Here is a 15,906-nt window from a genome sequence, read left to right on the forward strand (position 1 = left end):
GGGGACCCAGCCTCTGGTTCGCGTGGGGGCTCGCTTGCGCTTGTTTTACCAGAGGTGGGTCCAGATCACGTCGGACCAGTGGGTCCTACAGATAGTGCGAGACGGGTACGCCCTAGAATTCGACAGTCCCCTCTCCGATTTCTTTCTCGTGTCTCCCTGTCATTCAAGATACAAGGCAAGAGCAGTACGGACCACTCTGTCGCGTCTAATCGGTTTAGGGGCGGTGGTACCTGTTCCCAGGTTAGAAAGAGGTACGGGCTGTTACTCCATTTACTTCGTGGTGCCCAAGAAGGAAGAGGGTGCCTTCCGGCCCATTTTAGACCTCAAGAAGGTCAATGCAGCTCTAAAGGTTCCCTCCTTTCGGATGGAGACATTGCGCTCAGTTATTGTAGCGGTGCAAGAAGGAGAGTTTCTGACGTCTCTAGATCTGACAGAGGCTTACTTACACATTCCCATTCTAGAGGCGCACCAGCGTTTTCTTCGCTTTGTGGTCTTAGGGAGACATTTTCAGTTTTGTGCGCTTCCTTTCGGTCTGGCGACTGCGCCTCGCACCTTCTCCAAGGTGATGGTGGTGGTGGCAGCGGCGCTGCGCTTGCAGGGCATTTTGGTTCATCCGTATCTGGACGACTGGTTGATTCGGGCCAAATCAAGGTCAGAGAGCGAGGAGGCCACCGGCCGTGTGGTGACCTTCTTGCAGTCGCTCGGTTGGGTGGTCAATCTGGCAAAGTGTCACCTGGTGCCTTCCCAGTCCCTGGAGTATCTGGGAGTTCGCTTCGACACGAAGAAGGGCCGGGTGTTTTTGACAGCTCCTCGCATCTCCAAGCTGCAAGAACAGATCCGTCGGCTCCGAGCGCAGAGGGCGCCTTCGGCGCGGGCGTATCTTCAGGTGTTGGGGCTGATGGCAGCAACAATAGAGGTGGTTCCTTGGGCCAGGGCCCATATGAGAGAATTACAGAGAGCCTTGTTGTCTCGTTGGTCCCCTCAGTCTCAGGACCTGGAGGAGAGTTTCCCTCTGTCCGGGGTTGCCCGTCGCAGCCTTCGCTGGTGGCTCCACTCGCCGAATCTAGCGAAGGGCATGTCGCTGGACGCTCCCAATTGGACGGTGCTGACCACGGATGCGAGTCTCTCGGGCTGGGGAGCGCATTGCCTGGGTCAGGTAGCCCAGGGACGTTGGACGTTGGAGGAAGCATCTTGGTCCATCAATCGCCTGGAGACTCGAGCAATTCGGTTGGCTCTTCGGTCCTTTCACAGCCTGTTAGAAGGCAAGGCAGTCAGGGTTCTTTCCGACAATGCCACGGCCGTAGCATATGTAAATCGGCAGGGGGGAACGAAGAGCCAAGCGTTAGCTGTGGAGGCGGCGGAGTTAATGTTGTGGGCAGAAGCTCATCTTCAGGGTCTCTCGGCGGGACACGTGGCAGGGGTGGACAACGTGAGCGCGGATTTTCTAAGCAGGCACACGTTAGACCCCGGGGAGTGGTCCCTCCATCCCTCAGTGTTCAATCGTCTGGTGTTGGAATGGGGTCGGCCGGTGCTGGATCTCATGGCATCGGCCGGCAATGCTCAGGTCGATCGCTTCTTCAGTCGTCGAAGAGATCCTCGGGCCGAGGGCATCGACGCGTTAGTGCTCCCGTGGCCGACTCAACAGTTGCTCTATGTATTTCCGCCGTGGCCGCTGGTGGGCCGCGTGGTGCAGCGGATCGGGCGCCATGCAGGTCTAGTGGTTCTGATTGCGCCCAATTGGCCTCGACGTCCGTGGTACGGAGACCTGGTTCGGTTATTAGTGCAGGCTCCGATTCCGTTGGGGCCCAGGGTGAGATTGGTTCAGGGGCCGATCGAGATGGCCGACCCTGCTCCATTCTCGCTTACGGCCTGGCTCTTGAGAGGCTCAGATTAAGGAAGAAAGGTTTTTCGGCCAGGGTAATTGATACCATGTTGCGCTCTCGTAAGAGGTCTACTTCGTTGGCTTATGTGCGGGTGTGGCGCATTTTTGAGAACTGGTGTCAAGAGCGGGATTATGTTCCTCTACGTGTTTCGGTCGCGGAAGTTTTGGAGTTCCTACAGGACGGTCTTGACAGGGGGCTCTCGCTGTCTTCCCTGAAAGTGCAGGTTTCAGCGTTGTCTTGTTTCCGTGGAAAGATTCAGGGGATTTCCTTGGCGGCTTCGCCGGACGTGGGGCGGTTCTTGAAAGCTGTCAAGTTGCTTCGTCCGCCTCGTCGGCCGACGGTTCCGCCCTGGGATTTGAATTTGGTCTTGGAGGCTCTGGTAGGCCCTCCGTTTGAACCGTTGGCTTCCATCTCGTGTAAAGATCTTACTTTAAAGACAGTGTTTCTGGTGGCCATTACTTCGGCGCGTAGAATTTCGGAGCTACAGGCTTTGTCTTGTAGAGAGCCTTTTCTCTCCTTGGCTAAGGAGAAAGTGACTTTGCGGACAGTTCCTTCGTTTGTTCCTAAGGTGGTCTCCTCCTTTCATGTAAATCAGGTGATCTCATTACCAGTGTTGGGGGATAGGTCTGGTGATCTCTCTCAACGTCGTCTGGCTAAGTTGGATGTTCGACGCATTTTGCGGTCGTATTTGAGCAGAACGCAGGACTTCCGAGCGTCGGATCGGTTGTTCATTTTGTTTGGAGGTCCCAGAAAGGGGGAAGCGGCTTCCAAGGCTACTCTGGCTAGATGGTTGAAGGAGACTATTGCCTCGGCGTATTTGTTGAAGCGTCGGGCAGTTCCCTCGGTACTGAAGGCACACTCTACTCGGGGGGTAGCCGCCTCTTGGGCGGAAAGTAGTTTTATTCCTCCGCAGGACATTTGTAAGGCGGCGGCGTGGTCGTCCATTCATTCTTTTGTAAAGCATTATAGGATTGATGTGCAGGCAAAAGAGGATGCTCGGTTTGGAGCGGCTGTGTTGTCTTCTGCTTTTCGTGGGTCCCACCCTTAATGTGTCTACTGCTTTGGTACTTCCCAAGCGTCTTGACCGGTCTGGAGGGTTGCTGAGGAAGGTGAAATTAGGCCTTACCTGCTAATTTTCTTTCCTCTAGACCCTCCAGACCGGTCAAGAGCCCGCCCTGTCTCTTATCAGAAGTATTTTTCAGCCGTGTCAATTATCAGAAGTATTTTGAGCCGTGTTCTGCTATGTCTGTTCATTTTATATTCAGTATGGTCGGAGAACTTTCTTTGACTCTAATATTCTGCAGAGTGGGACGCCTGGGCGTTTCATCTGTTTAAGCACACTGTTGGTGTTTAACGGTTAGTTTCCAGGTACAGGGGTTTTATTAGTTTCAGAGTTACTGTTCCAGGGATTTGTTTCTCTGCTTTGCTAAGTGTATACTGGAGATAGAGGGCTAGCACAGGTTATATGTACTCAGTTTGAAGTTAGTGTTCTCAGTCTCCCTCTGCTGGTAGGCATGCATAACCCAAGCGTCTTGACCGGTCTGGAGGGTCTAGAGGAAAGAAAATTAGCAGGTAAGGCCTAATTTCACCTTACTTTCCGTTCTGGGCATTAGTTCCTCAGTGGTATCTCAGTTTGGTTCTGGGCACATTGATAGCTTTCACTTTTGAGCCGCATGCAATGTTAAAGGTAGCCTTTCTGGTGGCAATCTGCTTGGCCCATTGCATCTTGGATTCTAGCTTTGTTAAGATCTGTACTTGACGTTTGCCAGGGACTCCTTTTGTTGCCATTTCATTTGAATCATTATATCCCTTCTGGCTTTCCCCAGACTGGAAGGGTGGGGAATTTCAAGATTCTTATTCTGCTGGATGTTATCATATTATTCAACAGTATTTGAAGTTGACAAATGACTTTTGGAAATCAGACATGTTTTGCTGTTTGGGAGTTTATATAAAGGTGAAGCATCTTCTAATTTTTTTTCCTTGTTCAGGTGGATCAGAGAGGCTATAACTTTGACATATCTGTTCTAGGAAGCTTGTGGGCATGCTCCATGGGGGCCTAAGTCTCATCCTGGGCAGAAGTTAGTATGATAGTATTGGGGGACCGATATTTTTGTTCTAAACTGTTAATTTCCTTTCCTTGAATCCTGCTAGAATATTCCAGTACCCTCCCTAGCAAGTTTATGGCTGCTCTCGATTGCAGCACCAGTTTGTTCTTTATTTATCCCCTCCTTAGAGGAGGAAGGTGTTAACTTGCTGAATTTTGTTCTGTATCCCTGGCAGTGTGTTTGCTGTGAAATAGTGGTTCTTAACCATTATGTTGGGATACTTTGGCTTCTTGCCAGAAGTTTGACAGCAGATTTGTGTTTCCTTCACCGTGTGTGCAGCATGTTGGGAAGATTTGATAACCTTGAAGTCAGATACTTGAAATTTCCATAACTAGTTTTTACTTCTGCCACTCTGTCTACCACTTCTGTATTTCCCTTGCATTATTGTTAATAGCAATTAAATGATAAATAGGGAGTTTTAAATAAATTTGTTATGCTGTGAGTTGTAGTGTTCAGTGTGTTGTGCAGTTGAACAGTGTCTGCCAGGTTTATCACAATAAAAAAAGGTTGAGAACCCCTGCTCTTAAAGTTCAGAAGTTTCTTTTTTGACTTGTACATTGGCAAGTTCCTGTGCTTCATCTCTCCTTATACTACTGGTGATGCCACTGGGAAAAGTGTCTCCATCTGCTGGCTGTCACGAAACGCCTAGCACCTGCCTGGGGTTAACCCTGCGGCCACTTGAAGGGTCTGTCCCCAGCACTGCTCAGGCCCACCTGCACCTGGGCACATGCTCTATACTACTATCCTGCTCCCACTGACTGGGTCCCGCTTGCCTCTGGGCTAGTCTCCCACTCTCAGGTTATTCTCCGGTGATTTCTAGAACACTGGGGCCACACTCCAGGGGTCCCACAGTTCCTAGAAAGCACCCACAGACCCAAAAACACAAACCAGGATTCTTAGTCCAGGACAGCAGAGTGTATTCTCACAGAACTTGAACAGTGAACAGGTAAAAGTGAAATCAGCAAACAATAACAGGTAACTAAATATGGATCAATTATAAAACTATCTAAACATTTGTTTACTACCTGAGTAGTACCTGGGGAGTTCAGGAAATGTAACTGCTCACAGGGCTTCTTTCTCTCTCCGCTCCCTGGCTGAAGTGGGAGAAAATCCAGTAACCTCCGAGGTAGATTTGACCTGCAGGGCCAATCAAAGCCCAGAGCACCAACTTTGAAAGTATCTGACCAATGGTACTGCAAATTGCCTTTCCACAAGCTTAAACTGGAAAAGAAAAAGTCTTTTTCTGCAACAGCTTTAAAGAGCAAAAGAATTGTCATTTGCTGGCCAATTAAGAGAAATATACTTCAGGAAATAATTCAGTTCACAGGCTTAGGAACCCACTGTTTTGTCACACCATATATTTGTTATAGTCTAGCAGGATTCAAGAAAGGAAATTAACAGGTAAGAGCAAATTTGTCTATCCTAATTATACTGAGCTTCTGAGTATTTTTGTCCTTGTTTTCTTGACTGTTCTCATCAGATTTGTTTATCTTCTCAGTGTTATTTTGGTAAACTGGCATGGTCTTTAGTAGCTCATAATTCTAAGATGGGGATAGGGGTTGGTGTTCATCTGTGTGTTATAATTACACAGATGTGGTTCTGGGGTTGATTTGTGCAGTCCTAAATTTAATCACCTGAGATAGTGACTCGTGAGAGACATATGGAAGGGTGTGGAATTGGTAAAGACACATACAACATTTATGTAGATCAGATTAAATTAGTTCAATTAAATCAGCTGGTGGCATGAAATATGGTCACTGTTGGAATCTTATGCACAGTCATTAGTAGATTGAAGTGGCCCATCTAGTCTGTTAAGTAACGTGGTTAGAGTTATAACTGCTCCCTCAAGCAGGTTACCTTCAGGCCTTAAAACCATAAAGTGGATTCTCTGTGTTGCTTTTGTTGACAGCGTATCTTTGGAGAAAGCAAAGTTGCTTACCTGTTATGGGTGTTTTCAGAAGACAGTAATTTACTTGTTAAATAATCTCCTCCTGATTTAGCTGCCTGGTAGTTAAAGCTTTATAGTAATTTGAAGAGAGCTATATCATCATATTCAGCACAAGAGCTCTTGCCTTTTCATAGAAGCTCTGGAACAGTCTTCTCACATGTGAGACTAGTGAGCTGTTTCTTGAGAGAGCAATCATTACAGGTAAGCAACTTTGCTAACCAATGCTTCTAACACTGATCAACAAACCGATTTTAAATATTTTCTTTTAATTTAGCTGAAAAGAGCCCCAATCCAAGCTTACTGCGCCTCTGTGGCTCTTTGGCCCAGCTGGCTTGTGTGGAACCTTCGCGCCTTCAGGCCTGGCTCACCCGGATGACTATATCACCTCCCAAAGATTCTGATCAGGTGGAAGTTGTCCAAGAGAACAGACAGTTGTTACAACTGCTTACAACTTACATCGTGCGGGAAAACAGGTAGCGCATTATATTGGAATGACTTGACAGAAATTCAGAACTGATCATGTGTGTAATACACTATGTTAGACTTTAGTAAGTGATTAATTAAGAGCAACATGTGAATATATGGAGTATATGTTTCCCCTGAGATTTTTAAATGTATTATAAAACAGGTCAAATTTTTATCCCTATCGCCTGAACTTCAACCTCCCATCTCAGCCTTTATGAATGTGCCAAGCACCTTCTGTGTGTAGCGTTTGAATATACCTACTTGAGCAGCTTCAGTAGTCGTTAGTGCTTGTATCATCACTGTGAGATGTACATGACTGCTTATCCGATGCTCTCTGCACTGATGACTACCTCTTTGGGGGGAAACGTCAAAACATCGAACCTTACCAGGTGTCACTGTACTGCTTCAGAATCCTGACTCCCGAAGATTTTGATGTCCCATCTACATCCAGGCAATTTATTTCACCATTACTAGAGATACTTCAAACAGGAATTGCTATCATCCATCCCCTTACGATCGCCACTCTGCATTTTATCCCAGATAAGTCACATCAACTGTGCAACAAACCCAGAGAGCAAGCAAAAGATATGCACTTAAGCCAGTCTAAAACTAATCGCAGTCTTTGACTATGCCCGTGGCCAGTCATCTTTGCATGGAATGAAGTCACCTCAGAAAATAGGTTTGCAGAGTTGTTCAGTTTGGATATTGTATCAGTTTTCTTGCACCAACCCCCACAGTCTTAGTCATTGTCAAATGTCTTAGAGAAAAAAATATTCTTTGAGATTGCATTTAAATTGTTCATATGATGATTCTAATCTTATGGAATACTATCCCATAATGGAAAACTAACCTAAACCATAGAGTCTGTGTGGGCTAACTTGTTTATCTTCCTCAAATGTATTGTATTGATCAGCCAAGTTGGAGAAGGTGTGTGCACCGTCTTGCTGAGCACGTTGATCCCAATGGCTACGGAGATGCTGGCGAGTGGCGATGGAACAGGCTTCCCAGAACTTATGGTTGTCATGGGAACATTAGCTGGTGCAGGACAGGGAGCTGGTCACCTCCAGTTGCACAGAGCTGCTTTGGACTGGCTGGGAAGATGGTAAGAATATATTTCAGACGCTTGCTTAATTAAATTAAAGTGGTGGGACAACATCCTGGGAATTTGAGTATTTCTTTCTCTATTTTTTTCACTTAATAAATAGTTAAGCTCTGGGAACTCATTGTCATAGGATGTGGTAACATCAGTTAGCGTACCTGCATTAAAAAAAAAGGGGGGGGGGGTTGGACAAGTTCCTGGAGGAAAAGTCCACAAACTGCTATTAAGGTAGAAAGGGAAGCCTCCCTTGGGTTGGTAGCATGGAATCTTGATACTCTTTGGGATTCTGCCATGTACTTGTGACCACTGTTGGAAGCAGGATACTGGGCTAGTTGGGCCTTCGATCTGACCCACTATGGTAATGCTTATGGTCTTATGAAGGGTACAGTAGGTACTTTAACGTCAAGGGCTAATCTAAGTTTGTACCCAAGGCAATGGAAGGTTAAATTACTTGCCCAAACATCACAGGGGGCCACAACCAGATCTGAACCAGACTTCCCTGGTTCTCAGCCCACTGCACTAAGCATAAGGCTACTCTTCCAGCAAATCCATCTGCTACCCACCAACTACTCTGCAATATAAATTCAACTACTATAAGGGAGTAAATAAATAAATAAATAATATTTACCTAACCTGTTTAGCCTTTCCTTATTTGAGAGGAGTTTCATCTCCTTTATCATTTTGGTCGCTCTTCTTTGAACCTTTTCTAATTCCGCTGTTTCTTTTTTTTGAGATATGGTGACCAGAATTGCACACAATACTCAAGGTGAGATCGCACCACGGAGCAATACAGAGGCATTATAATATTCTTGGTCTTATTTACCATCCCTTTCCTAATAATTCCTAGCATCCTGTTTGGCTATAATTGAAAAATGGAGTGAGCTGAATTCGAAATCACTTCCTCACTTTAAAATTAGTGTTTGAATGCAGTATAAGTCCTTGGATCAAGTACAATGCTCCCTGTGATCCCAGCAGAAAGCATGCGCATAGAAAGCTAGAAAATGATGGGAGATGAAGACCATACATAAGAACATAAAAATAGCCATACTGGCCAGACCAGTGGTCTACCTAGCCCAGTATCCTGCTTCCAGCAGTGGCCAATCCAGGTCACATGTTAACATCCTCAGTTACTTACAACTTGTGTTACAGTAAATGTTTTCAGCCCCTTAGTTTTTTTTTTTGCGATGCACGTGAAATCATTCTAAGAAAGTAAAACTTGGCTTTTCGTTATTCCAGATAAATGAGTCATGTTATATCTAACAATGTTGTCTCTTCTGTAGAGCTGACATTGTCTCAAACTCCAGTACTGTTGCTCTTGCTGACTGAATTCCTTAAATTCTGTTGGATAGGAATTTTTCACTGATTTATGTTTTGCTAGTATGTTTGGATTGAAGTGATTTGTGTTTTTGTTATCTTTCTGTTGTAGTAAAAAATACTTATCCCAGAAGAATGTTCTAGAAAAGATGAACGGCAATGTCATGGTGGGGAAGGTAAGCCATCTTGGATTATTGTAACAGATAATTAGGTAAGGCCTTTGGCCTGATTTCAAGGTAGTGAGGGGGAAAAAAAGGTTAAGGCCTGGGACTTTGTTGTGGGCTCACAGTAAGTTGAGGAGGGTTTCTTGAAATTGGAAAGCCAGACAATGGACTCCTTTTCAGTCTGGTTCTTATACACTGGGACCCTGAACCTGTTGGATTTTGAACTGGATTAAGGGTAACAATGGCCGTTCCCTGACTACTTGCAGCCTCAAATTGGATGGATTATCTCTCTCTCTCTCTCTCTCTCTCTCTATGTATAGATGGATAGTAAAAATTTGATTGCAGAGTGTTTGTTTTTTAGCAGATAAGAATTTAATACTTTCAGAACAAAGGGGCTCTTTTAGTACAGTGTAGTCAATTTTTGTATTTACCACACTTTAAATTTTACAGTTAAGGTGCTTTAAGCACAAAGCAAGGGAGCTGTCTAGCACCTGCTCTGAGTGCACAAGGACACTCACGTTAGATACATTGGCAGTGCAGGAGCATCTCACATTATCTGTCAAAGCATGTAATGTGGTGTTGGCCCAGTACATTTCTTCCGCGGTGGTGCAAACTGATCACCCCCCCCCCCCCCCCCCCGTGACCTCCAGAGAGGGTGTCATCTTGGTAGTGTAGTGCTGTGAGATGGGAGTGATCCCCTTCTGCTTCTGTACCAGTGCTGCGCTGGGTTCAGAATGGTACCTGTAACCCCTTGCAGTTGTTTCTTGGTACGATTACTACTACTACTACTTAACATTTCTAGAGCGCTACTAGGGTTACGCAGCGCTGTACAATTTAACAAAGAGAGACAGTCCCTGCTCAAAGAGCTTACAATCTAATAGACAAGTGAACGGTCGGTCCGATAGGGGCAGTCAAATTGGGGCAGTCTGGATTCACTGAACGGTAAGGGTTAGGTGCCGAACGCAGCATTGAAGAGGTGGGCTTTAAGCAAAGACTTGAAGATGGGCAGGGAGGGGGCTTGGCGTAAGGGTTCAGGAAGGTTGTTCCAAGCATAGGGTGAGGCGAGGCAGAATGAGCGGAGTCTGGAGTTGGCGGTGGTGGAGAAGGGTACTGAGAGGAGGGATTTATCCTGTGAACGGAGGTTACGGGCGGGAACGTAAGGGGAGATGAGGGTAGAGAGGTAGTGAGGGGCAGCAGACTGAGTGCATTTGTAGGTAAGAAGGAGAAGCTTGAATTGAATGCGGTATCTGATCGGAAGCCAGTGAAGTGACCTGAGGAGAGGGGTGATATGAGTATATCGGTTCTGGCGGAATATGAGACGTGCAGCAGAGTTCTGAACAGACTGAAGGGGGGATAGATGGCTAAGTGGGAGGCCGGTGAGGAGTAAGTTGCAGTAGTCCAGGCGAGAGGTAATGAGAGCGTGGACGAGAGTTCGGGTGGTGTGTTCAGAGAGGAAAGGGCGAATTTTGCTGATGTTAAAGAGGAAGAAGCGACAGGTCTTGGCTATCTGCTGGATATGCGCAGAGAAGGAAAGAGAGGAGTCAAAGATGACTCCGAGGTTGCGGGCAGATGAGACGGGGAGGATGAGGGTGTTATCAACTGAGATAGAAAGTGGAGGAAGAGGAGAAGTGGGTTTTGGTGGAAAGACGATAAGCTCGGTCTTGGACATGTTCAGTTTCAGGTGGCGGTTGGACATCCAGGCAGCAATGTCGGATAAGCAGGCCGATACCTTTGCCTGGGTCTCCGCGGTGATGTCTGGTGTGGAGAGATACAGTTGGGTGTCATCAGCATAGAGATGATACTGGAAACCATGAGATGAGATCAGGGAGCCCAGGGAAGAGGTGTAGATTGAGAAGAGAAGGGGTCCAAGGACCGATCCCTGGGGAACACCAACAGATAAGGGGATGGGGGTGGAGGAAGATCCATGAGAGTGAACTTTGAAGGTGCGGTGGGAGAGATAGGAGGAGAACCAGGAGAGGACAGAGCCCTGGAACCCAAATGAGGACAGTGTGGCAAGAAGTAAGTCATGATTGACAGTGTCAAAAGCGGCGGATAGATCCAGGAGGATGAGGATGGAGTAGTGGCCTCTGGATTTGGCAAGGAACAGGTCATTACAGACTTTAGAAAGTGCTGTTTCTGTCGAGTGAAGAGGGCGATTACTGGGGTGTGGTTACGTGGTCATACTGCAAGACTCCTGCTTGAGATCATGGACCCCATTTTGAAATCAAAACAGTGCCGGATTGAAGTGTACCCTGTATTGTTTAAATAAAGTGCATGTATGAATTATTTGTAGTTGTGAAAGATAAAAAATCAGTTTGATCTGATATAATTAAGATTGCCAATAGAAACCATTAATATTGTAAACAAAAAGCTATCCCTTTTTTTTTTTCTCCTGAGGCGTTGGCTACAATAGGCCATTCCCTTTCTGTTCCTTTTTAAGCAATCGGAGATACATCCTGGTGATTTTTCTCCTAAGGCGTTGGCTACAATAGGCCATTCCCTTTCTGTTCCTTTTTAAGCAATCGGATACATCCTGGTGATTTTTCTCCTGAGGCGTTGGCTACAATAGGCCATTCCCTTTCTGTTCCTTTTTAAGCAATCGGAGATACATCCTGGTGATTTTTCTCCTAAGGCGTTGGCTACAATAGGCCATTCCCTTTCTGTTCCTTTTTAAGCAATCGGATACATCCTGGTGATTTTTCTCCTGAGGCGTTGGCTACAATAGACCATTCCCTTTCTGTTCCTTTTTAAGCAATCGGATACATCCTGGTGATTTTTCTCCTGAGGCGTTGGCTACAATAGGCTCTTCCCTTTCTGTTCCTTTTTAAGCAATCGGATACATCCTGGCGAGTTTTCTCCTGAGGCGTTGGCTACAATAGGCCATTCCCTTTCTGTTCCTTTTTAAGCAATCGGATACATCCTGGCGAGTTTTCTCCTGAGGCGTTGGCTACAATAGGCCATTCCCTTTCTGTTCCTTTTTAAGCAATCGGATACATCCTGGCGAGTTTTCTCCTGAGGCGTTGGCTACAATAGGCCATTCCCTTTCTGTTCCTTTTTAAGCAATCTGATACATCCTGGCGAGTTTTCTCCTGAGGCGTTGGCTACAATAGGCCATTCCCTTTCTGTTCCTTTTTAAGCAATCTGATACATCCTGGCGAGTTTTCTCCTGAGGCGTTGGCTACAATAGGCTCTTCCCTTTCTGTTCCTTTTTAAGCAATCGGATACATCCTGGTGATTTTTCTCCTGAGGCGTTGGCTACAATAGGCCATTCCCTTTCTGTTCCTTTTTAAGCAATCGGATACATCCTGGTGATTTTTCTCCTGAGGCGTTGGCTACAATAGGCCATTCCCTTTCTGTTCCTTTTTAAGCAATCAGATACATCCTGGTGATTTTTCTTCTGAGGCGTTGGCTACAATAGGCTCTTCCCTTTCTGTTCCTTTTTAAGCAATCGGATACATCCTGGTGATTTTTCTCCTGAGGCGTTGGCTACAATAGGCCATTCCCTTTCTGTTCCTTTTTAAGCAATCGGATACATCCTGGTGATTTTTCTCCTGAGGCGTTGGCTACAATAGGCCATTCCCTTTCTGTTCCTTTTTAAGCAATCGGATACATCCTGGTGATTTTTCTCCTGAGGCGTTGGCTACAATAGGCCATTCCCTTTCTGTTCCTTTTTAAGCAATCGGATACATCCTGGTGATTTTTCTCCTCTTATTCTCCGCACAGGTAAGTGCTCGTTTCTTTTATTAAGATGCAGCTAATGTCCAGTCTCAGCCCTTATTAATGATACATACACACCACATTGAGCAATGCAGGATTTTGTGGATAATAAATGTGAAAATAGAATACTTACAACTCGCTTATTTTTCCACACACATTTTTTTTCAGTGATGAGAATTTATAAAGTTGAATAACTTAAGTCTCACGTTACCTTCCAGCATATGACTATCTTGGAGTGCACCTGCCACATTGTGTCTTACTTGGCTGATGTTACAAATGCATTGAGTCAGAGTGGTGGGCAGGGGCTTAGTCACCCCCCTGTTGATGGAGAGGAGAGAGCAATTGAAGTGGATTCAGACTGGGTGGATGAACTGGCAGTGGAAGAGGAAGACTCCCAAGCTGAGGACTCGGTAGGTTCTTCACTATATCCCTGAGCAATTCAAAGGGAGTTAAAGGGAAGGATCTTAAAAACTGAGATTGTACTCTACTATGGGAATTCTGAGGCAGGACCCTCCCCAATACATATCTACATAATCAACCATTGTTAACTCTCACCCATTTACCAATTCCTAGGGAAGGTGGGTTGGGGTGGATGGATTCATGAGGGCTTGGGTTGGGATGGATTAGTGGGTGGTTAGTGGGTTAGCTAATTTGGTTGGGGGTAGGTGAGTTGGGTCAGTGCAGAGGGTCCTGGAATTTGGACACTCGTGCAGAGATCTCTGGGTCCCTAAATTGTGAATCCCATCAACATAGGTTTCATATCTTGGGGATCTCAGATCTTTGGTGTATTTTCTTTTTTTTTTTTTTTTTTTTAACTCAGAATGAAGCATTTTTCCAGTGCTCTCTGTGGGGATTATCAGGATAATAAATCCAATAATAGCAGTTATTTTCCATTGATATGTACCACTTTTCCACAGCAAATAATATATAGTAAATAATACATAATTTCAGAATGCATAGTTACAAAAACAGCATACAGCCATTCAAATTTCATGTAGAGCAGTTTCAAATAACCATGCTTTACATTTGCCAAATATAGATATATCATCAATCATTTTTAGTTCTTTAGAGGATCTGAATTCAGAAGATTGGCCCCATAAAAGAGAATGCCCTATATCTTGTGTGCTGGAGAAGTAAGTGCCAATGGAAAGCTCTACAAACCTTAGAAAGGTCTGAGGCAATTATTTATGGCTTATGTCCATCCTATATGCAGAACCTAATTGAGTTACCAAAACGCAATGTATCAATATCTTCTAGAGATGTTCTGGTTCCCAAATTGTAGTAAGCTACTCCAATACAAAAGAATTCATAACGCTGGATTCTCTTACCAATGCACTAAGATATGGAACTCCCTTCCTAAGAATATATGTTATATGACAGGCTATTTCATATTTCGTAAACTGTTAAAAACTCACTCGTTCATCTCTTATTGACAAATTTCATTAACTTATTGTATAATCTTCAAGTTATAATACTTCTGTCAATTCTAATGAATCATATTCTGTTAATTATTTTTATCCATACAAGTTCCTTGAAAGCAGGACTTTTTTGTGTCTGTATGTGCTGGATTTGGCAAAACGGCACTTTTTTTAACCCCCATGTGGCGTGCCGACATCCCTCTCTACCCTCCGTATTTTCCGTGTCCAGGATGTCCCCTCTATCTCCCGCTAACACTGTGGTGCAATTCTTTAAGAATTTTGAAACAGAGTCTGCATGGCGCACTTACTCACCTGAGACCACCTGATCTGTTGCACTGATGTTGGAAATTCTCTATGATGAGGCCCAGCCCCCTTCTGCTGTAACTTCCTCGAGGGTGGGCCATAGCAAAGGGACGTTCTGGTGTCGGTCAGAGGATCAGGCCTCAGGCCTTAGGAGAGTAAAGGATTCTGTTTCTTCTTATAGAATTGCACCAGACAAGAGTGTTAGTGGGGGGGGGGGGGGGTGGTCCTGGACCTGAGGAGAATCGCTGGACATGGATGGGAGGGGAAGGCAGAGGAGAATTGCTGGACATAGAAGGGAGGGCAGGGGAGAGAGGATCACTGGACATGGAGGGGAGGGCAGGGGAGAGAGGAAAATCGCTGGACGTGGATGGAGAGAATGAGAGAGGAGAATTGCTAGGTATGGATGGAGGGGGAGGGCAGGGGAGAGAGGAAAATTGCTTGAACAAAAGACGGTAGCGGGGAGATGTGATAAAGGTCTATAAAATAATGAGTGGAGTGGAACGGGTAAATGTGAATCGCATGTTTACTCTTTCCAACAATGCTAGGACTAGGGGGCATGCGATGAAGCTACAAAGTAGTAAATTTAAAACAAATTGGAGAAAATGTTTCTTCACTCAACATGTAATAAAACTCTGGAATTTGTTTGCCAGAGAATGTGGTAAAGGTGGTTAGCTTAGCAGGGTTTAAAAATGGTTTGGACAGCTTCCTAAAGGAAAAGTCCATAGACCATTATTAAAATGGACGTGGGGAAAATCCACTGCTTATTTCTGGGATAAGCAGCATAAAATGTATTGAACTTTTTTGGGATCTTGCCAGGTATTTGTGACCTGGATTGGCCACTGTTGGAAACAGGATGCTGGGCTTGATGGACTTTTGGTCTGTCCCAGTGTGGCAGTACTTGTGTACTTATGGATGGAGTGCAGGGGAGAGAGGAGAATCACTGGACATGGATGGATGGAGGGGAGGGAAGGGGAGAGGAGAATTGCACCTCTGCCCCAGCTCCCATGCTTTTGTCGATGTCCACCTTTGCATGCCCCGAGGGGAGTTGGCTCAATTGCTGCAGGGGGCTCCCGCTTTGGCATTGAGAGCACGTGAGCCACCAGTAGAACAGCCTCAGGCTTTCTCCGAGGCTACATCGGTGCCAGTGCCTTGCAGGGTGTCCGGGGGAGGAAACTTCCGTGGAGTCTGAGGGTAGGGCTGCACCTCTGGGCTCTCCTGAGTGTGGACATCATTCCACCAGGCCGATGTCAATACAGACTCATTCACCTGCTTCTGAAAAGTCTGATTGGGACCACTTATGGAAGTCAGATGAAGATCCACATTACATCTCAGAGGAGGAGTCATATGGAATCCCATCTGATTCCTCTCCTTCTCAAGGGAGATGAAAATCTTCATATGAGGCGCTCTCTTTCACGAGTTTTGTGAGGGAGATGGTTGCGGTTGGAGATGGAGGAGGAGGCCAGAACGGAGATGTCTGTTCTGGGCTGTAA

The 15,906-nt window shown here is 45.7% G+C and overlaps 1 protein-coding gene across 4 annotated transcripts in view; it reads left to right on the forward strand.

Annotated features, from left to right (window-relative positions):
* The window catches only part of UBR4 (ubiquitin protein ligase E3 component n-recognin 4), a 314,627-nt gene that overhangs the window by 100,439 nt on the left and 198,282 nt on the right, over positions 1-15,906 (forward strand). For all 4 annotated transcript variants that reach the window (XM_030185684.1, XM_030185685.1, XM_030185686.1 and 1 more), the window contains exons 32-35: positions 6,211-6,409; positions 7,315-7,503; positions 8,927-8,990; positions 12,914-13,105. In XM_030185684.1, the coding sequence (XP_030041544.1) occupies positions 6,211-6,409; positions 7,315-7,503; positions 8,927-8,990; positions 12,914-13,105 (644 nt within the window). The remainder of the gene's footprint in view (positions 1-6,210; positions 6,410-7,314; positions 7,504-8,926; positions 8,991-12,913; positions 13,106-15,906) is intronic.

This window comes from Microcaecilia unicolor, chromosome 13 (genome assembly GCF_901765095.1).
Source record: "Microcaecilia unicolor chromosome 13, aMicUni1.1, whole genome shotgun sequence".
NCBI classification, from domain to species: domain Eukaryota; kingdom Metazoa; phylum Chordata; class Amphibia; order Gymnophiona; family Siphonopidae; genus Microcaecilia; species Microcaecilia unicolor.